The sequence below is a fragment of the Ctenopharyngodon idella genome, chromosome 5 (assembly GCF_019924925.1).
Source record: "Ctenopharyngodon idella isolate HZGC_01 chromosome 5, HZGC01, whole genome shotgun sequence".
Classification (NCBI taxonomy): Eukaryota; Metazoa; Chordata; class Actinopteri; order Cypriniformes; family Xenocyprididae; genus Ctenopharyngodon; species Ctenopharyngodon idella.
Window position 1 is genome coordinate 10,059,312 of NC_067224.1, and position 23,766 is coordinate 10,083,077.

The window sequence follows — 23,766 nt, forward strand, 5'->3', positions numbered from 1 at the left end:
AATTCGGTTTATGTTTGGCAAAGTTATTCATGTTTGATCTTAATGTTGCGCCGACTAATAATCGTAATCTGTTACATGAAACGCAAAGGAGAGTTTTGCTCGGTCAGCATTTTGACTCTGGAGTTTCTTTTGCGTCGTTCTTTTATTCACACTTTTTCAAAAAGTGTTTATCTACAGTTCTGTATGCATTTTCTTTTGACGCTTTTTTAGTTAATTAAGCTGCAGCACATTTATAACCTATTGTTGTTTGTACTATTACGCTACTATAAAAAAAGAACTCTCGTGCATTTTGGTTATTTTATCAAATAATTTGTAACAAGGGTATATTTACTAGTGTTTTCCCCATGGAAGTTGAGTTGAAGTGCTTTTTGTGTGGCTTGTGTAAAATGGCTTATTTTCTGTGTTGCAGGTTCGAGTTACTCTGTAAGATCCACTGGAAGAGGCCTCACACAGATGGGAAGAGTCTGTATGAAGCACCTTGAAGGTGCACCCAATCATTGGACTATTAGTTTCACATAATCCACTTTTCCTGACAGAATATCCAGTGTGGATGACAATGATAACAAAGGCTTAAAGTCTTTGGATAAAACCTTTTTTTTTCTTTGACTCTTGCTCTCATACAATTATTGGTTCAAAGAACCTTTGTGAGCGGTCATTATCATTTTTGTGATACCAGAACTTTACCATAAAAATGAGCGCAGAAGGATATCAGTACAGAGCTCTTTATGACTATAAGAAAGAAAGGGAGGAGGATATTGACCTGCATGTAGGGGACATTCTTACAGTCAATAAGGGTGCACTACTTTCAGTTGGCTACGTAGAGGGCATGGAGGAGAGACCAGATGAAATCGGATGGCTTCCTGGCTTTAATGAAACCACTCAAGAAAAGGGGGACTTTCCTGGTACGTATGTGGAGTTCATCGGCAAGAAAAAGATTTCTCCACCAACTCCCAAACCAAGGCCCCCAAGGCCTCTACCTGTGGCTCCGGGGCCCGCAAGGCCAGACTCGGACTCTGAGCAAAGTGAGTGATCTTAAATTTTTTTCCCTAAATGTTATTTTCAGCCGTTTTTGCCACATCCCGGGGTCTGGAAATGTTGCTAACTGGACGCAAACATGCCTTGCATATGATGGAAATGATTCAAAGTATTTATGTCTTAAACCTTCTATCTTTCTTAATTTGGTCACCAGAGTTGACCTTAACCAGTGGTCACAAAGCAGATCTTCATTTATTTACAGTATAAAAATTGTCATTTTAGCTTGGTTGGTGCATAATTTTAATGACCCTTTTTTTACTTAACTAGATCCATTCATGCTGATGCCAAACCCATGTACCTCTCTTAAAATACCCACTCACCACTTATTCCATTTTCGTAACTAGTGACCAGATTTTACACCACCATTTCATCAAGAGATTGGATTTATAGCTGCAGCACACAAATGTCGCCTGAATATTTAAGGCTGTTTAAGGTTTGCACTGGGCTATGGTTCGTAATTGCAAACATGGCAGGAAGCCCAGGTTTGGATAGAGGCCTGCACACAGTAGTTTGTAATTGTCTGGCATTGCTGCATCTTTCGCACAGCCACAGTATGAGTACTTAGAGCCCCCTATGACTCCTTTAAAATCACCCACTTAATCTGTAGTTTTGATCTACGCTGTCTTTTTGTGCTATTTGGTACATTTCTTTTCTAGTGACATGACATGCAGTGTCTAAAAAGGCTTGATTCTAACAATACAGATTCTAAGGGCACTTTCACAGTGTAGCTTTTGAGGCTTGTTTGCTTTACGTTCTTAATAAGAACCAGAAAGCCAAACTCAGTTGCTATGGTGACAACTAAACTAGAGATGCGTTTTTCAGATTATCAGGTGGTTATGGAACATAGATCATAAGTGAGATAAGTCACTCAAAATCAACTTGTGTGCTACTTCCTCGTCCTTTGTGGTTTGATGCACAAGTACACAAGTCAATTTTTTTTTATTTATAAATAAATCTTTGGTGAGAGGTTTTTTTGTTTGAAACCCAGCTAACTTTTTCCCAGTGGTCAAGATTGCTTAAGCAGCATAACTGTGGCTAAAGTGACACTATGGCTTCCTGAATGACTATTCCGTGTCCATGTTAAGGGAAGGGAGAGGAAGGTTACACTGGACAGGGGTTGAGACTTGGAGAATGGAGTTTTGAGGAATGTAAACCAGAAGCAGATCTGGAAGACAGCCAGAGCTCATGGCATTATACTGCTCACACACTAGAACCAGGAGGATTCAAACCCAATCCCCCACTCCACCACTAAACCACATAAAATTCCAGATAAAATTCCAGCTCTCAAACCTAAGCACTTTTGACTTGGCAGTGATTATTTTTCTAATCTGCATGGGACATTAACAATTGAAATCTGATGCTGTTTTACACTGTACACTTTTAGGAAGATCATTTCAGCCTTGCTAGAAAATCTTTGGTTTCTCTTCCTCAATTGAAATGACTACCTTTTTTTTTTTTTTTTTTTTTTTCTCTTCTCTTGAATGCCCTCAATCTATTTGCGTAACTGTTGTGTAAAGAATCAGTGCAGAGAGAAGTGAAATGCCAGAAAATGCCCCTCATTCTCGATATTGATGCTTGAGGTATTATGTGACACTGTGTGGTAATGTTATTATTTGACATAAATGTTATTCCCTGGTGAATCTCTAGAGCTAGCTGAGCTCATTTAGAAAAGTATTTTCTCCTGCCACATTTTTCATTAAAATGAAAAAGAAGAATTTAAAGAAAGTGCTGTCCAGTGCTTAAAGCTGCAGTCCGTAACTTTTGGCACTCTAGTGGTTGATAAACAGAACTGCATGCGTCTTGCGGAAGAACATTGTAGCCGGAGCTACTTCTCTCTGTTTTGTCTATGACGAGTTACACAGGTACTGTGCTATTCCACAGCAATGCCGACCCGACCCAGTCTAAAATAGTCAGAATATAAATACTTATTATAGGTGTACCGTAGTGATTCAGGATAAGACAAAAACACTGTTTGGAAAATGGATTCATGATGCTCATCATATAATTTTTGTAAATTTTGAACACAAAAAATTTACGGACTGCAGCTTTAAAGGGTTAGTTCACCCCAAAATGAAAATTCTGTCATTAATTACTTACCCTCATGTCGTTCCACACCCATAAGACTTTCGTTCTTCTTCGGAAGACAAATTAAGATATTTTGATGACAGAATGCTGTCAGATTTCCTTCCATAGACTGCCTTTGCAACTACCACTTTGACGCTTCAAAAACTTCATAAAGAGATAGGAAAACCAAATTTAGTCCAAATTTTCTGAAGAGAATCGATCACTTATGACGAACAGATTTAATTTTGGCTTTTACTCGCATGTAAACATTGATCAGCGAACATAAACACAAGCTCAACCAAACCTGCGAGAACAAACCTCTTCCGGAAGCTCAAATGTGCTGCGTAACCAATGAGGTTAATTCTCTTGTATTACGCAGCACGTGTCTTAATTTGTCTTCCGAAGAAGAACGAAAGTCCGGGTGTTGAATGACATGAGGGTGAGTAATTAATGACAGAATTTTCATGTTGGGGTGAACTAACCCTTTAAGGCACCACACAGAAATGGAACTGACTATGTACAGGAAAATGTCACAGAGACTCACAGCATAAGAAATTATGGAATGTCTTAAAGACAAATCTCACAAGTTTTGACCAATTCAGCAGTTGGTTTTTCCTCTTAAGTGTTCATTATAATATTCTACCAGCACAACAGAATTCCGGGCCGAGAACGATTTGTATTTGTGCCTTGCCGAACCAAGCTCAACTGGAAATATAACTTTAACCATTCCTTACCGTTCTTAGAACCATTCGGCCCGATGGTTGAAAAGTGTCTCAATAACAAAAACGCACAGCAAAAATGACAGCAATGAGAAAATGGCAGTTAAGAAAGCATTGGCGACGTGGATATGTTTGCACAAGCTCTGTAATTCGTTACTTCAGTCAAGCCACGTACACGTTTATTTATATAATGCAATAGATTGCTTTAAAGCAATCAGCTTTGTAGTATTAAACGTGAAAAAAATTCAATTTCTACAATAAAGCAGCTCATTTGAATTGATGGCACACCAGTTCACTTTAAATAGTGTTATGGTTTATGGCTGTGCGATTTCAATTTTAATTGCAAATTTTTAAATATTTCCTTACACACAAACTTGTCTATATAATTTTTTTTGAAACCGGCTTTATTGACGATATTTGCGGGCACCATATCTTTGCATAAATGATACATGATGTTGCGCAGTTCGCAAATTCCTGTATTATTGAATTTTGTTCACCTGGTTTGGAATGTTCCATTGTTTTTCCATGTAAACACGCACTAGACGGACGTCTTTAACCATTACTCTTGCATCTTGTGCAGTATCTTGCGCATGACACTGATATACGTGGCGCTCAAGGTAAAAGAAGTTAAACTTTTAAAAACGTGTCTCTAGACCTGCGTCTCGTGTTTAACCGCAAAAATGTGTTTGTGTAAATGGCCCTTAATACTCTGTTTTGCCGCAATGATAGTTTGATAGGTCTTGCAAATTGTCTGGTTTTGATACATCATCTCTTGTATCCAAATTATTCCCAAACCACGGATGCTAATTTTTTTTTTCTTTTTTCCAAGTCCTTTTCCTGCCCTGAATTCACCTTCCCCGTTTCTGTGCTTTCCATGTTGTATCAGTAAACCCACTCTGTTCTGTCCTCTCACTAGATTCAGGTGCGTTGCATTCAGATTGCACACTGAGGGGGCAGGCAGAAAAATCGTGCTTTCTGCGGTTTAGCAATTGTGTATGCTCAGATAGCACCTTATTATGTTGGATGTTACAATCATGGAGTGGACTCTGCACTTTGTAGTGTGTGTATATATGTATGTGTGTGTATGTGTGTGTGTATATATATATATATATATATATATATGAGTATTAGTATTAATACTCTATATATATTAGTATTATTGAGAGAGTATTTACCTCATGTGGTAACATGATGAATTAAAATTTTTCCACAAGCTGATTTTTTTTTTTTTTTTTTTTTTATACATTATTTTATTTTTTATTTATTTATTTTTTTTTACAGTGTACCAACCATACTGTTAAATGGCATTTCTGAGATAATTGTGAATGCATTGTATATTTAAGGCACCCACACAGGTTGCACTCATTGCCTCACTGTTTTTCAGATTTATTAGCCGCCACTGAAGGGTCTTCCAGATTTTTCTTAGCTCTCTCATTTCTCCATCTTCCTCTTTGAATTTTTGGATTGTTCTTCTGGGGTCAGACCTGATTGAGGAGATTGAGGGGGAGTGTTTAGCATGGGACCTCTGTCTTTCTCTCTTTCTCTCTTTCTTGGCAGCTGAAACTCACTTCAGAGAACAGCAGATGTGGAATTTATGTCCGTTTTGGCTCCCAGGCTTTTTTAAAACACTAACATACTCCTTTCTATGGGCCTCTAGAGTGAGAGGATCCGTATATGCCCAGCCCAGCTTTGTGCACAATTCTTGTTTTATTGTTAACCCATTTTTGTTAAAGCTTTTAACTACATTCTGGGTCCACAAATTGTATTGCTCAGTTTTTCCTTCACTTCGGTTCCAAGTTGACTCTGTGCGTGACTCCAAACAAGGAATAAGATCTTTTATGGCTGTAACTTCTGTACTATGGAAATTAGAGTTCCTCTTTATCCACCACTGTTCTGTTTTATTGCATGGAGAATGACAGTTTCGAGCTGGTAAACATACACTGTTTATGAATTCTTTCCAACATACTTTATAGCATTTGAAGGGTTTTTTTTTTTTTTTTTTTTTTTTCTCTTTTCTTTTCTTTTTCAATGACTGATATAATACAATACCAATTAATATGGTCACAAAATAGCTGAATAAATTATGGCTGCAATGGCTATGCCAGTCGTTTAGTCATCCAACAACCGACCAAAGATAAATTATTCTGATATTTTTCTTTTAGATTTAATATTTTCAATAGTGGTACTATAGTTTGCGTGCTGTTCTTTAGCAATTAAGTGGTTTGTTTTTAAATCCGTCAATTTTAAATCTTTATGAAAGTTTGGCAATGAATGTTTCTTTTTTGAGTGTCCTATCTCAAGTGTTGTTAAGACGCATCAAGTAAAAAAAAAAAAAAAACTTTTTAAAACGTCCATTTGCTGGCTGTTTTTAAATATAAGGCCAAGTGTGTTATGTAAACTCTTAGAAAACGTGTCCGATCAGCATCAGGTGAGCCACTCCTAGTCTTTTATGAAAATATGTGGTTTTGAACATCCATAATATAAGTTTAATTTACTAAAAAATTTTGGGGGAAAAGTATACATCACTCAGATTTAGGGAGCTTTTAGACAGAAAAACCAAGGAATATGTTCAAAATGTGGGGCTGATGATGCAGTATCTGTGTGATTTAGATATAAAACATTTAGTAAAGCCACTAAATGTTCTTTGTTCTGGTACTATGGAGTTCAGGATTCTGTGTTTCCATGGCTAATGAAAGTAGATGGTGCGATGAAACCTTGTGTGTGGTTGGATCAAAACTGGTTAGTAGTACATACAAGTCCATGCAAGGCCTGCATTCCTGTACTCCGTGAGATATGGCAGTCTTTTAGCATGCCGTTTGCAGGGGTGATTCAGTCTGGGCATTCAATTTAGACAAACTAATTCTGCTGGTTTCACGGTATATCACAGTATTTTTTTATTTATTTTTTTATTTTTTTTATGACTGGACCTTTATATAAGTTTGTTGTGGCTTAATTCAGAAAAACACTAATGTTAAATACAAAGTTACTTTAAAAAAATTGAGGTAATCAATTAATTTATAACAAACAGTTTGGTTAATCTTTTCAAAATGTAATCGAATGAATTTAATAATTCCTTTTATTTTTGGCAAGTTTGCTGTTTATAATAAAACATGAATGAGAACTTGTTATATTCTTTAAAATCTTTTAACTTAATAATTATTATTATTATTATTATTATTATTATTATATTACTTGAAGTACACTACTGTGCAATGGTAATATATTTTTGTAATAATTTAAACCAAGTTAAACCAAACTTGTTTTGATGAGTTGTCGTGAAGACCTTTTGAGTTTATGTATGTGTATGTATGGTGATAGTTTTTCTTGAATTAAATAATAAAATGTTCATGTGAGCTCTCAGAGCAGCTCTGGAGATGAAGTTCATGTGGAGTGTGTCCTCATAATAAGATATCAGAGGCTGAAAACCCCATGAGCATTACTTGTGCTTTAGTATATGTGTGTAGTAGTCAAAACTGCGGTGCTCATTCACAGACACACAGAACATGTAGATTTCAAAAACATTTATGGTGCGTTATAATGCCTTTTTTTTTTTTTTTTTTTCCCTTTTGTGGAGCTTAAACGTATCAACCATGAGTACACACAGTATCAGATTTGGATCAATCCTGTCTGAACAATACCCGATCCTGCAAAAAAAAAAGAAGATACTGATTATCGGATTGGTGCATCCTACGATCTACAAAGCGCTTTTCATGGCCATTGAATATATGCAGGAATTGTTTCATCTACTCACTAGTATGGCAGTATTTGAAAAATGCGTATTGTACGCAAAATTGAAACCAGCACTAAATGCAGGGCATCACAAGTGAATTAACCATAAAAATGTTTCAAACAACAAAAAAAATTATCCAAGAGTGTCTGTGAAAACTGTCAGAGAGAGCTGTGGCAGTTAACTGAAAGTGCGACCTGGTTGGGGGAAGGCATTGCTGGTGTTTGAGATAATGTGCTTTTCTCCTTTTCGAGGGGCCTCTTCAGCACTCGATGGAACATCTGCTACATGGAGCAGCTCTCTGAGAGAGTGTTGTTGCTGGGTTTTGTAAAGAATGTGCAATTTACTCTAACCAAGCAGTAAGCAATATATAAACCAAGGTACCGCCCTCTTAAATTGATTTCCAGGGGCACTTTTTGTTTACCTACATAGTTTGAAAACTTATTAAATGTTTGTGTCATTTTTCAATTGGAATAAGACACTACAGGGCTGTTATCAATCCATATTTCTACTGCAGAGGAAATAAAAGCTGCATCTAATATTTTGTTGTATTTATACAGCTATTTAATGAAGCACAGAGGTTATAATACATAATATATACATAATGTATTTTTTCCAGTCTTCTGTTGTGTAATTTTGGTAAGCCCATGCAAATTGAAACCTCAGTTTCCTGTTCTTAGCTGGCAGGAGTGGCACCTGGTGTGGTCTTCTGCTGCTGTAGCCCATTTGCTTCTTGGTTCAACATTTTGTGCATTCAGAGATGCTCTTCTGCAGACCTCGGTTGTAAAGAGTGGTTATTTGAGTAACTGTTGCCTTTATAACTGCTCGAGCCAGTCAGACCATTCTCCTCTGACCCCTGGCATCAACAAGACATTTTCACTCATTGTTATTTTTTCATTTTCTGACCATGCTCTGCAAACCCTAGACATGCAGGGCTCCAGACTGCGCCTAAAACGAGTGGTATTTTTCCTTTGTGATTAATTTCATTAAATACGTGTTAAATACTGAAATAAAAATTTATACAAAAAACATGTTTAAAAACAACAAAAAATAAAACTAAATACAAAACATATTAACTTAAAATAAAAGCAGAAAATATAAAAATCTAATCAGATTCAAAATATTAACGAAAACTATAATAGTATTAAGTGAAAATAGTGACATTCATTTCCCAGAAAAATTACAAGATGAAAATGCTGAAACTGTAAAGAGGAGATATATAAACACAACAGGATGACTAAAAGTAAGTGATTTACAAATTTAAGTTCATTGTTTTGTGGCTCTCAATAAAATTATTTGGCGCCTGTTTTTTTTTTTTCCCCCTATAGGAGCCAATGGCTCCTTAATGATTTTTTTTGGTCTGGTTCCCTGCCCTAGAGATGGTTGTGCATGAAAATACCAGTAGATCAGCAGTTTCTGAAATACTCAGACCAGCCCGTCTGGCACCAATAACCATGCCACGTTCAAAGTCGCTTAAATCACCTTCCCCATTCTGATGTTCAGTTGGAATTGCTACATGATTGATTAGACATTTGCATTAACAAGCAGTTGAACAGGTGTACCTAATAAAGTGGCCAGTGAGATTTTTGTATGTGTGTATATATGTACACACCATAGATGTTCACGAGTCTCTTATCTGGAGTCCGAGTCAAGTCTGATGTCTTTATCACTGGAGTCCGAGTCGAGTCTTGAGTCATTTAAAAAAAATAAAAAAATTCTCATGCTCAAATCCTATTTTTTTTTATCCTAGTTGTATTATATAGACGACAAAATTTATTTTGTTTGAAATTAAGGTCCTATGATGTAAGGGATAATGTAAATCAAGCTTGTTACTTTATAATCCATTACAATGTACAAACATGGCAACACGAGTAGGCTAGTCATTTTCAATACAGTTGCTAAGTGGATGCAACATGGCGCCAGTGAGTCACGGTTTGTTATATTGCAGTTTGTTATACAGCTTCGTTGTTATTGATGACAGTCATTATTAGAAAATATCAAACCTCGGAATGCTTAATGTCAGTAGAAAACTCTACACATGCTGATTGCGATATGTTAAAATGTTAGCTTTAAGTAATCAATGGATTAACATCTCTTTCGATGTCTCTCTTATGGACACGCATTAAGAAAGAGAAAAGCTGCATATAATACAAAAAGATTGATAAAACGAAGTGCTAGGTTTAAAGGCTAGATTTTTTTTTTTTTTTTTTTTTTCTTCATATTTTAACAGGCTGGCAATCCAAATGAGCCATGCAGCTTCACCACAGTATAGCTACCTGTGTGAGTTAATGTGACTAACCTTTGTGGATGCGATGTCTCATAAAATTTGAAGATTTTGTTCCGGTGTCTTTAATTTCCCACATTCTGTGCGTCTAGCCGATCTGACATGTTAATAAACCCAAATGAAAAAACATGGCACAGTGGCTCCCGTCATGTTTCACGGGACTCTTATGACATTTCGCAATACACGGACATACGTAATCAAATTCTAGCCTATTAAAAGAGTCCGAGCTACCACCACAACAGATAGGGAAATATATGTGACGCAGATATTATAAAACCATTCAAATACAACAAAAAATCTTTATTTATTATATCAGTAGTTAAGGGTAAAAGACTTGAGTCGTTTTTAAAATATTCACGAGTCTTTTGTGTCGAGACGAGTCAAGTCTGAAGTCTATTAAAATGTGACTCGAGTCCGAGTCACTAACTCGAGTGCCCATCTCTGGTACAAACTCCATTATATACTCCATCGGTGGACAACAAATGATAGACAAAGCCTAGCCAGGTTTATTGCCCTGTTAAAGACTTCATTCCCATGCAGTGTAAAGGCACTCATTATATCATGGTGGTTATAACCGGGGCAGGACTGGTTTGTGGCCGTGAGCGTAATGGTGCACGTTCCTGTGGCTTAGCTTGAACAGCTTGTTCCTGGTTGCTGTATTTAGCATCATGACGAATCAGTACAATCGTCTTTTAAGTACTGGTGCAGTAGGCGGCGGAAAAGTGCTCTAGCGAAAAGAATGCTTATCCAGTTGACCATGTTTGCCAGGGTATGGAGCAGCCATTAAACATCCACTATGTTTTAAATTGACATGTTCTTTGAGCCCAGATAATGTAAGAGAAACTTTGCAAGTCTTTCTGTAGTATAAAGTGTTGCATTGCATAACAGTCACAAGAGATCATATCTGTTGAAGCCTCTGGGTCAAAAGTGCATTGACATTGAGGTGGAGCAAAACCTGGAAAAAAACCCTTGTCAAACTGCGAGGACTGGACTTCAGTAGAGTTGACGTCATATGGAGGTGGTACCATGGTGAAAGCTGGTGTTTATTGGGATGTGCGTGAGAGTGTGTACATGTGGTCTTCATTAATGGTTGCCTCTAGAGACAAAGGGCTGAATTGGCACATCTTCTTACTGAAGGACAAGCATGTCTGCTGGGTGGATTAGCAACACATTGCAAGAGGTGGAGCAAGAGCAGCAGGAAAAAAGCAGAACTGAAATATGCACAAAGGGATAACTGAGTTTTGGTACTTCCCCCATCCCCCACTTGCTGTTGGTGTGCGTGTTGGTTATGTGAGGAGACATGAAGTGTTTGTAAGACACAAACTAAACACTAGTGGTGGGAGAGAACATAGCAGATGTAAAGCCTTTTCAGTTTCTTTGGATCGTTTGTTTGAAATAGGGGGGGTGGGGGGTCATTTGAGTCATTGCTAAGATTTTCCTAGAAGTCCGTACATGGCATTTTCTTTTCTTTTTCAAATAGTTAAATATTTGGTTTTTCGTGGGTAGTTGACGTAACATGTCCATATCATCGTATATCAAAATCAAGATCTTAGGTTAAAATGTACATCTTGTGACTAGTTAATTGTGACTAGTGATTTAGTGATTTTTATTTTTTTTTCTTCTTTTTTTTGAAGACAAATGTGCATTGATTATAATTCTGACATTACACACTGCATACTTGTACTCACAAGCAAAGATTAAAAAATGTTAAAGTTTGATTTTGTTTATGAATTGGACATCAGTGTTTTACAGAACTGATCCAAATTGTATCAAAATGATACAACTATTATGTAACATCACCGTGTATACACCAGATGCAAGCGGCATGGCAAAAGCAAATAGAACCCATTATGAATGAAGGAATGAATGAGGCATTTATATAGCACTTATGTACTACTGTACACCCAAAGCGCTTTACAATCATATTGGGGGTCTTTCCTCAACTACCACCAGTGTGCAGCATCCACTTGGATTGGCAGCCACAGAACAACGGTGCCAGTGCGCTCACCACACATACCAGCTAACGTCCGTTTCAAGCCTCGTTTACACTGCACGCGTCTGCGGCGCGTTACGGCTGCGACGCGGCTACCGGAGCTGATCCGCGGCCACTCTAGTCAATGCTCGTGTTTACACCAGCCGCGCCGCGGTGCGTTTTAGAAGCGTCCCAGAAGCGGCTCGCCGCGCCGCTTCGCTAAAGATAGGCGCCTCGCCTATTTTTGACGGACGCCGCGTCCAAGACGCGCAGCTCAAATACAAAATAAAGTCAAAATAATCACCCTGTGTAAACTCCCGCTCATATTTCACATCACTAGGATGCCAGAAATTGACGACAAGAGATTCGAAGTTGAAAATCTTGAAAATGTTTTGTTCTTGTTGTCCATAACTGGACTTTTAAGTGTATTAACTTCGTCTGTAGGCTACAGCAAAATAAAGTATGGCATAGCAATAAACACAATTAAACCGGACAAAATATAACCATTTAGCCATTACAAACACGAAAAAATCAAGGAAAAAAACACGTCAGACAAGCAAATCTCGTAGTTTCGCGAATCCAGCCGCTTCGCTTCTGAAATGCTTCTGGTGTGAGTTGACGTCGCGCAGAGGACGGAACAAAGCCTTGCCGGAGCCGTAACGCGCCGCAGACGCGTGCAGTGTAAACAAGGTTTAAACGAGGCTTCACACTGCAAGCGTAAGCAGCGCGTATTTTTTTCGGCGTGCATGTTAACCAACGGATGCATTCACACCGGCAGCAGGAGCAGCACGTAAGCGTCAAGCAGGAGCGTCGCGTGAGCAGCAGTGAAGCGGGGGTTTCGGCGCCGAGTCTATTTTTGCTGCGCTGCTGACTCTCAATTAAAGTGAAAGCACACTTTTGATGGACAAAATAAATATAATTTCACACAATAAGTGTTCAAAATGCACAGAATAAGCATGTCTAATGTGTTTTAACAAGAATTTGAGTATGACAGAAAAGAAAATTAAGAATCAAAAATATTTATAGAAGATTTACCCGTTTAAACTTGTTTTTAATTATTCAGTTTGGGTTAAAGTATGATGTATTATAAAAAACTAAAGTAAATTAGCCAGAAAATATGATATATAAACATTATTTTAGTTATTACACAGAGAGAGATATAGGCTGCAGCATTCCCAAATCAAACCCGAGTTTGCTGTCTTGTAAACATGTGCACGTGGCAGATGATGTAAAACACAAACAAAGCTTACCTCATTCATGTGCAGCAATGGATGACACAAGGCTTTTATTTATTTATTTTTATTAATTTATTTACATTTATATGAGAATGTTGTACACCCTCCCCATGTTAACAAACTTTCAAGACTATCAAGTTTATAAATGACCAACTTATAAAAACATTTATAGCTGTCTTTGTAAAGAAATGCTCACTTTATATGTAGCTTCGAGCCACTGCTGTGACGCTGTACAAACGCTTCCAGTGTGAATACTCGCGCGTCTCTGCAGCTGCAGTGACAATGAAGTTACGCTCATGCGCTGCTCACGCGCCGCTTAAGTTTGCAGTGTGAAACGGGCGTAAAGGTGTAGAGGGAAAAGAGTGATAGAGACGATTGAATGGATGGGGATTATTAGAAGGCCATGATTGGTAAGGGCCAATGGAGGGAATTTGGCCAGGACACCGGGATTACACCCCTACTCTTTTACGAGAAGTGCCATGGGATTTTTAATGACCACAGAGAGTCACAACCTCGGTTTAACGCCTCATCCGAAGGACAGTTTTTGTTACAGTATAGTGTCTCCATCGCTATACTGGGGGATTAGGACCCACACAGACCACAGGGTGAGCACCCCCTGCTGGCCTCAATAACACCTCTTCCAGCAGCAACCTAGTTGTTCCAAGGAGGTCTCCCATCCAGATATAATCAGTTATAATCAGTGATGCTACACTGGATGCCATGAAACACAAGTTCCCAACATTAAGCTGATACCCCATTCTATTTCTAACATACTCCAAATACCTGCGCTACTTCTAACACAAAGGACAAAGGGATTTGCAATGGTCGCTTTGTCACGTCCAGTGTGGACAGCCTCTAGCTCAGGGATTGGCAACTTTGGTCCTGGAGGGCCACTGTCCTGCAAAGTTTAGCTCCAACCCTGATTAAAAACTTACCTGCCTGCCTGTAGCTTTCTAGTAATCCTGAAGGCATTGATTAGCTTGTGTGGGTTTTTTTTTTTTTTTTAATCAATGTCTTCAGGATTACTATAAAGCTACGGGCAGATGAGTTTTTATCAAGGTTGGAGCTAAACTCTGCAGGAAAGTGGCCCTCTAGGACCAAAGATGCCCATCCCTTTTCTAGGTCGCATACCGTGTAGACACAGTGTAAGATCTGATCTTATGGCCATTTCACACTGCAAGCTTGAGCTTCGTGTCAGCTTCATGTCATTTTTTTTTTTTTTTTTTTTTTTTTTTTTTTGTCAAGTCATATTTTGTCTATCAAAAGTGTGCTTTCATTTTAATTAAGTGTGAGCAGCACAGACTTTTGCTTCATTTGCTTCAACTTTTGCTTCATTACTGCTCATGCAATGCTTCCTGCTTGACGCTCACGCATTGCTCCTGGTGTGAACACGCTCATTTGTTAACATGCACGCTGGAAAAAAACGTGCACGCTGCTCACGCACCACTCAAGCTTGCGCTGTGAAAAGCCCTTTAGACTTGTAGTTGATTTCATTATTCCCAGCAAGTGTTGTGTTGTGCTTAGGCATGGGCCGGTATGATAACCTTAAGCAAAAATATCACGGTTTCACGGTATCACGGTATTTGCAATTACAGCTCTAAAATGTGTTATTTTAAAATGTCTAGGTAAAAAACAAATTTTTTTTTTTTTAACAATGTATTCATTTCTAAAAGTAGTAAACATGTATATTTAATTAAATAATTAAAATAAATAATTCAATTATTTTTTGTAAATAAGTTGCAGTCACTTGAGTCAAGCATGTGATCAGCTAAAGATGTTAATAGTTAAAAAAAGATTAAAAAATTATTAATAGTTATAAAAATAACAAATGGTTATATCATATTACAGAACAACAGTTCATAACCGTTGCGATTTGATGATCGCACTAAGACATCACATTCTCACATTCATGCGTTGTCAAAATTCATAAAAAGTTACCGGGCAATGGGTGAATAAGCGTTTTAGCACTGATTTTTACACACGTTTGGCGCTTTGAACCCTGGCGATCATGTGTCCCGCAAATGGCGCTGCAAACTCGCGCAGCTCTGTCAGAAGCAATTTGTGCATGAAATAAAGGTATTAGAAAACGTAACATTTTGCAGTTTATTAAGTAATTGTTAAGGCCATTTTGCGATTTCAATCATCAGACAGTTACCAGCCACCTCACTTCATCTTTTTCAAGCGGGGAAAAGTTTCAGGGGTTCACCTCCTTCTGCCATCACGCACACACACACAGACACACACACAGACACAGGTGACTGACTCACTGCTCGCGCCAATGGAGGGGTAGGGGTTGTGTTAAGTGACATAAAAAAACAGCTCATACCGCAGGATCGGTATCACAGAAAAACGAGTGGTTTTGAAACCGTGACGTTTTCAAACCGCGGTATACCTTGAAACCGGTAACCGGCCCATGCCTAGTTGTGTTGATGATATAATATTGATTTGCCATCAGTGAACTAGCACTGAGCAGGCAAATCCTGCATACAAACTAAACCATAAACACTCATTAAAAGAAATAAAAGGATTTTCATTTCCGGAGTTTGAGATTGTTACAAGATTTAAGCTCTTAAAGCAACTGGAAAAACATAGTCTGTTTTCTTTAGGCAAGATCACAATGAATTCATGCTGTTTCAGGGCATGAAGATTGAAAACATGGAAATAACCCATCTGTGTCACGGCATTATTTCTCCATGTAACCCTGGATTAGTAGCCTCAGATATGTTGTGTGCTGTCTGAGGTCAAGCATTTTCACAAGCTGTCCCTCTGTTTTTACATTGAATGTTTCATCACTGTAAAATCTCAAACTGCCATTACAGTAGATGTTTCAAACCATCACTAAAGCAGTGCCTTTTTGTCTTCTGTTGATTTGAGGTGTTATACTTTTTAACCAATAGGGGGCGACTCTGAATTTTCCTCATTTAGGCAATTTAATAACAATTTTGGTAGCCTGACTTTCATTGCATATTACTGAAGATTTAATGTGTACAACTGATTACATAAACACGATTTATAGGAGACATGAACTTGTTTAATAATGCTCCAAAGTGTCTGAATTTTCATTTAAGAATCAAAGTTTGTGTGTTAATAGCAACACTCCTTTTTAGTTCACCAAAATGAAACGGATGTCAGTCGATTGTTTTTTTTTGTTTTTTTTGTTTTTTTTTGGACTGGAACACCAACATTTTAACAATGTTAACAGAAACTTCACACAGCTGCTTCTTTTTCTCAAGTTTGAAGTGACCACTTCTGTCAAGCTACAAAGAGAAAAAATATGTGTAGAGTTAGAGTACATGTAACATACACACATACAAATATTCACAGTAACCAGAGCAGCTGACTCTAATGAAAACACTGCTTTCTGCTACATCTTGACGATTGATAGCAGTTAAACTGGTCCTCAAAAGCAGGTTTAACCACTTAAAAAAAAAAAAAAAAAAAAAAAGTCCTTTTATTGATTAATGGGGAAAATGTGATTACTTAGTGGTTTGCTAGAATGATATTTCAAAGAACAACTAGTCAGTGATGGAAATGCTAGATACACGAGTAGACCCCTAAAATTAACTGCTGAGGAAACTATCTATAGCACCATATGCAACTCCTCTGATCTTACTCTGTGGTTCAGACATACTGAGATAGTTCCACAAAACCCAGACAGCTGCCTTCCCCTCCTTAACCTGTGGTCCCTTTCCTTGCATCCTATGGCAATGGGGGAAAAAAAGGACACACATTCAGACCCTACACATGTTCAGACTTGCACATGGACCCTCTCTTCCTCTTCCAAGTGTTGCTATGGCAACCAGAATCTGAGCTGGGCCGCTTTCTGCATGATGTTTTCTGTTTAATTTTCTTGCAGAGAACTAGGGGCATTTTAAGCTTTTTTTTTTTTTTTTTTTTTCACGCACCAATATAGCTAATGTTTACCCTTTACCCGTAAAGTCTTACTGCACTTGGACTTGACCATGAATATATCTTTAATTGTTTTCATTGCCCGGTAGCTTGCATGATCTCAACTGCACAGCTTGGATAAATTAAGGTTAGTAGTTTGAAACAGAAGGTGTTTTAATGTGGATCTTTCTAGAGCGTTGTTCACAATAACACTCACTAAGTTTACCACTATTGCTACTCGCCATGGGTTGATGAGTGTAATATTGCGTGAGATCACGACACTATTGCTGAACTGCCCAGTTCTTAGTATTGCTTGCTTATACTTGGCACTTAACGTCATGCAGCTTGTTGAGGAGAGTGTTTAGACATCCTGACTTACACTGAAGAACAGACTCTTGGTGAAACTTTAGGATGGGCTCTTTTAACTTGGACCTGTACGCAACCTCCCATTGCGGTGTATTTTGCATGGTCGAACACCTAGGAACTTTAGTCTAGTTCTTCTTTAGTTACTCAAGATCCTAGAGATGGTGTCTCTGGGACATAGTGGAACCTTGAACCAAAACATTTGGACTATTCTATCATCAATCCTAAATGTCATTCAATCTAGCCCCATGGAAGGCCAGTGGTATCAAGTCACCCTGAGTTACTTAGAAGCAACTCAATCCCCCCCCCTCCCCTCTCAGCCTTGCATCCACTGTGGAAATGCCCATCCAATGCATGTAAATAAACACAAGACTCTTGGAATATACAGATCTATGATGAAATGGGGTGTGCATTATGACTTGATTTAATTTACTTTTGTAATTACAAACCACTATAGTGTGACTTAAACTGAGCCAGTTTCAACTTCAAGACATCATAGTGACTTAAGCTAATTCACCAAACTTATGTGGGAAATGTTAAGAATCCGTTAAATTCAAGAACCATATTTGTCACTTTTGACCGGAACATTTCGAGCAAAGGTAAAATTAGCCCAGCGCTTTGAATCTGGATTCTAAGAAATAGCAGGCTGGATAAGGTGTCTGTCTGGGCACAAGGTTACCCCTCAGCGCGGCGTACCAAAGTGGCACTACTCTCCAAATTTCTATATGAGGAATCTGTCATTCGCTCCCCCTGCCTCGAGTTCAGCAGTTCTCAGAAAATGAATAACTCCTTATGCTCGATGTTGCTTTGCCAGTAATGGACTCCAGATGGCTGTTGCCTTTCAAAGTTGAGTTCAAGAGAAGGGGTGTGATATGAGCAATACAACTTTCTTTGCTTATCTCCCAGGCTGGCAAAAAAAAAGTCCCAGAGCCGTGGGACTAAACAAGACTATTATAATTGCTTAAAAACCCATTTCCTTATGTGTGGTTGTTTTTTCCATTTAGGCAGCTTCCAAACTTTTAATTTGAGTCATTCCTTCTAAGAAACTCTGCAAACTGTAAAGATCTTCTTGATACCTCTATAAAAAAAACTCTGTAAAGGGAATCCATTCATAATATGCTGTTTGGATCTGTGGCCTCGGACGCTGCTAACAGTCAAGTCTTTTAGAAATCCAAGCCTTTTAAAATGCTGTGCACCGAATCCAAATAAAGCACAAGCCAGTCCCGCAGCCCTTTCATGCCCGCACCTGGACTTGTAGATCTCAGTAACCCTCCACCCAACACCAGAGGCTGCATATTATAGTCTGTTTATTTTATCCTTTTCGTCCACCTCCACTGCACACTTAATCATATCCTACCAGTCAGCACCAGCCTTAAACACACTTAGATGTGCCGTCCAAATGTGCTCCTTGCTGCACCACATAAATACATGAAGACGACTATTGATCTAAGCGTCCTGTGACTGTGGAGTGGGTCATGGTGTAAAGTTCTTGTTTTCCTTAGAGGCTTTGAAATGATGGTGTTTGGTGCTTAATGAAAAGCTAGTAGTGTTGCTCAAAGGTACTTGGTGGCTTTTTTATGATTGTTTAACTTTCTTTCCTTAAGGCTTAAGCACTCTGTTGGACCTGACAGAGCAGTTCGCTCCACCAGAGATGGCACCGCCCATGCTGCTCAAGCTCCTTGAGGCCATCGAGAGGAAAGGTGAATCCATCACACATATTTCTTTGCCATGTATACACGCAAGTCATAATTATTGCATTTTCTACATCTATTAACTTGCATATAAACTCTGTACAGGTCTAGACAACCCTACTCTCTACAGAAACTTCACTGCTGGCGGAGGGCTGGATGTCAGACAATGCTTTGATAGTGGTAAGTGACATATTCCATTAGCTTTTGGCACTGTTAACAGTTGTAAACTGGTGCGATTTTCTGTCCATGCTGTGTGCGAAATGCAACAAAATCACAGCCTTAAACAGCACGCCTGGATATTCCTGTTGTTCCAATTTTTCAAAAACTCCACCCAAAGTATCCACTCAGAATTCTTTTAGAAATCGCATATCAACGCTTTGGCAACCACCCAGAACAACCTAGCATTGTAACATGGGCTACGTCATAGCCTACATGCACCAATTTTCGTCAATCTGAATGAACTGAATCCGATTGCAGATCTGTTTACATATACTCTAAACATTGTAATCTGATTCAAATATCCGTTTATATATGTTTTAGATACATTCAGATTAAAACTTTTGCACACGCGCTCTGTGATGTCATATCAATCACATTTGCGGTAACCCGGGTTGCGCCAACAGACGATGATCATGTATCGACGATAGCCAAAGATATTGTCAAAAGCATCAAATCTTAGCAATATTAAGAGGATTTGGTATTTCCAATTAATGTAGGCTTGTTACATTCTTCTAGTCTATTATTATAACTATTAGGTTTGGCTTCTTTTATTATTAAATTAATATTATACGTGCTGTGAGGATAATAAAAGATTAGGCTATTAGCTATCTTTGAAAATGTTTTAAACATTTTTTAGGTCTATTATACAATGAATTATAGGCCTATGATTAAAATTATTAAGAGTGTGGGCTATAATATTTCCTAACACCGCAGTCATCAATGAAAATTAAGCGCAGCTTTACTTCAAGCACCGACTTTAAAAAAAACAACCTTTTTAACACTAAATACTATTATTCTCTTTTGTTTCACTAGCCTATATGTATGGCCACAAGAGAAATAATGGAATAAATTAAGACAGTTATATACCGTTATCAGCATATTATGTTGAAATTTGTCTCTGAGAGAATATGCTTCGTTAATGCAGCATCAGACATCTCCGTCACTTTTTACTTTCAATTTCTGTAGTGAATACTGACTGAGGTTGAGACTTCAGTGAACGTGAACTTGCGCACTGCGTAATGCGTGTCAACATTGCACTGCGCATGTGCCCCAGAGACTTCTGAATACGATTGAGAAAGTAGTCGGATTCAAGCGTTTACATGGTAATTTTTTGCTGTTGGATCGGATTAGAAAAGGAATAAACCACCCCTTCCAATCCGTCCGATCGAAATTTTATTTGGATCGAGCTCAGTCGGATCGATTAAGGTGTTTACATGAACGTTTTTCAATCCGATTGAGCCGTCAATCCGATTACAAATGGATTATTTGGGTGCATGTAAACGTAGCCATTGAGCACCAATCATATTTTCAATGTACAAATAGAAACTGAACGGCTGTCAGAATTGATTATCACATGTGAATCTGGTTAGAAAAGAAATTCGAAAAGATTTATTGCTTGTCTCTTTGTGCCTGGTTAGTATACAGTGCTAGTTTCATTCCTTCCTGTCTCACTATGTTTGTGTTCTTTGAATTAGACCCTGCCTCAGTGGATCTTGAGCAGATGGACCTTCAGATGTTGTGTGATGGTCTGAGGAGGTATCTTCAAGATCTGCCTCAGCCTGTCATCCCTTCTATGATCTACACTGAGATGATGCGCATCGCTCAAGGTGAGTTTCCATAGGATTACTGCACATCAGCATTAGGTCAACAGCCCTAAATCTCTGATGGGATTTCTATGATATAGTATTAATCCATATTAATACTGCCATGTGAATCATTGGATTTACTCCGGGATGAGTTTCCATTTCTCAGTTTGCTCCTAAGCTAATGTTTAAACTGCTATGAAATTCTGTTGCTTATTTGCCATATTTTCTGGAAAATAAGTCACACCAGGTCAAACTTGCGTGGTTGAGAGAGAAAAAAAAACAGGTAAGTCGCATCGGTGTGTAAGTCGAATTTTATTTTTACATTCAGAAATACCAGTAATTCATCATGAAGAGTTTCCGTGAATGAATCGTTAGTAAACTGTTATTACTATTACTGTTATCTACTAAACTATTATTTAATATGTAAAGAAGGCTTTGTATTTCTCTCGTGTCCCAATATCCATTAAAACAGCGTTCACATATGCGAAAAAACTGTTTGGAATAACACTGCGGCAGAGCGATGCTCATGCTGACCAGCACAGCCTACCCAACAGACAAATTAAATTGAACAAAATAACTTGAACAACTTCTTGAAGCACGTCAAAAAATTAACCAAAACTTAGCGAATACTGCCTACTTGTCAGACATGAGAAATGTATCAATAGAAACCTTGAAGTGCCTACTTTTACGTGGCTACATTTTGTTTAATTGACGTTAAATACATTCTATAAGTCACTTATATAAATAATATAAATTGTAGCATGTTTCAGATTATTAACGCGACCCTATAGGTCACGGACCCCCACTTTGAAAACCCCTGATGCTAGTAACGTCCTTAGGCTATGTTCTAGCTATGCAAGTATAGCTTCTATGTTACAGGATAAGGTTTTGGTAACATAAAATTTCACTATAACAATATCATAAAGTTTGCTGCTTTAGCTCAAATCAAACTAAAATGTGTATTTAAAGCATTTTAATCAGGCTGGTTCAGATAATGCACATATTTTAGAATAAGGACTGTTGAATATTTCAATTAAAATGTGCAACTTCCTTTTATGTTATGTTCAGAGTTACGATATCTCCAGTTTATTGTGTTTTGTTTTTTGAGTGGTCCGGCTCAATCTATGGTTTCTGGTGTAGCACACAACTCCTATGGTCCTTTTAACCAAACTTAAGGGCCTTAAAACCAAATGATGCTTGGAATAATCAGACCATTTTTCATTGATCTCATTTCATTATAAGAGCCACAGGGTGGTGCTATTGTTCTCAAGACGTGTGGTAGCCAGATGATGAGCCTCTTAGAATTGTAGTAAAGTGTAAAAAGGAGTCACCGTCCCATGACCTTCTAAAAGCAGCAGTGCAGACTCATCTATCAAGATTGTGTGGTTGTATCTTCACAGCGCATACTTTAATGAGTACACATGTTCCAACACTTATCTGATTTTGTGTCTACTAACCCCAGCCAATTCAACTGCGAAAAGTATTCCAGGTGTTGTATTGGCCGTTGATTTTATCTGCCCTCGCTGTGTGACTGAACATTCTGTACATGTGCAGAACAAACTTTTGGCAGTGTAAACTAGCATGTACCCAATTTGAGAGAACAGTGGTGTTTTTTTTTTTTTTTTTTTTTTTTGGCTTTGCACTTCTCTTTTGGGTAGTGTAGTCACGTGGCTGGAAACAGGATATCTGTGGTTAATAGGCCTAAAGCAAACCTGAAAACTTATCTGCGACATCAGCGCTGTCAACCAATCACCTCTCAGCGTACCTTACTCACTCTGTCATTGTCTCGCTTAAGATCTTGTGCGGTTAAGTGCACACTGAGTGCAATTTTCCACATTTTTTTTTTTTTTTTTTTGCATATGTCCTCAGTGATTATTGGTATGTTTAGCTCACTTTAAATATTTATCACATGACACCACTTTATGTGCATGTAGGTGGGTGTTGGAAAGCCCTTGTTTTACACTCCTCTGTCTGTCTGTCTGTCTCTTCAGAAGTGCAGGGTACAGACGAATGCGCACATCACCTGCGGCTGGTGGCCAGCTCCTCTGCACTTCCTCCACAGTACTGGCTAACCCTCCAGAGCTTGCTGCGCCACTTCTCCCGTGTATGCCAGGCCTCAGCGGCTAACCTGCTCAGTGCTCGTGCCCTCGCTGAGATCTTCAGTCCAACACTCTTTAGACATCAGCCCACCAGGTACATCCTGACACATATGCTAATGAATCACGTTGTTGCCAGCTAGCCTGCTAACAAAAACTGATCTTTCTATTTCCCTTCCCAGCTGTGAGCCCAGCCCAGAGGCACACATCAGGATAGTTGAAATCTTGGTGACCAGCGAATGGAGTGACAGTCAGGCAGCTCCAGGTAAATACACTATAACAATGATTAAAAAAACACTCTAATGCAATGCTTTTCAAAGAGTTCTTAACCAACCCAACCAAATTATTTAAATTTAGTTATCTTAAAAATCTTAATTGTTGCTGTAAGTAAAAAAAAAAAAGAAAAAAAAAAAAGTACAACATTAAACAGATGTCATTTGAATATTCGAATCTTCGAGTCAAAAAGGTTGAGAAACAGTCCTAAGGCTTTGCATACAGTGTAAGCAATATGATAGTGATAGCAAACTGGATTCAAACCAGTGTTGTCCAAATAAGCACCATGGTCACACATGCACATTTAATGATGTAGTGGAGTAGATGAATGGGCAGGCATCAACAGGGAGAAGATAGGGAAAGGTAATTGGAGTTGAAATTTGTGCAATGGGCTTGCACCTGGGTTTGCCACATTAGACACCTTGGCTTAATAAATTCTAGCCACTAGGCCACAGCTCCAACGGATGTTCACACTTTTACAACAGATCCAAAAGAACACACTACTCCAAAGAATGGCTAAAATGTATTGAAAAGAGATGTACAAAAAGGGATCTGATGCGTTCTATGCAGAAAAGGGAAGACAGCATTGATATTCATAAAGTCTAATATGAAGT

General features: G+C 38.3%; 1 protein-coding gene across 1 annotated transcript in view; it reads left to right on the forward strand.

Moving 5' to 3' along the window:
* Positions 1–23,766, forward strand: part of pik3r1 (phosphoinositide-3-kinase, regulatory subunit 1 (alpha)) — a 32,433-nt gene that overhangs the window by 858 nt on the left and 7,809 nt on the right. The window contains exons 2-7 of the mRNA XM_051893888.1: positions 410–1,022; positions 18,892–18,987; positions 19,084–19,158; positions 20,673–20,804; positions 22,775–22,976; positions 23,062–23,144. Of these exons, the coding sequence (XP_051749848.1) occupies positions 692–1,022; positions 18,892–18,987; positions 19,084–19,158; positions 20,673–20,804; positions 22,775–22,976; positions 23,062–23,144 (919 nt within the window). The 5' untranslated portion in view covers positions 410–691. The remainder of the gene's footprint in view (positions 1–409; positions 1,023–18,891; positions 18,988–19,083; positions 19,159–20,672; positions 20,805–22,774; positions 22,977–23,061; positions 23,145–23,766) is intronic.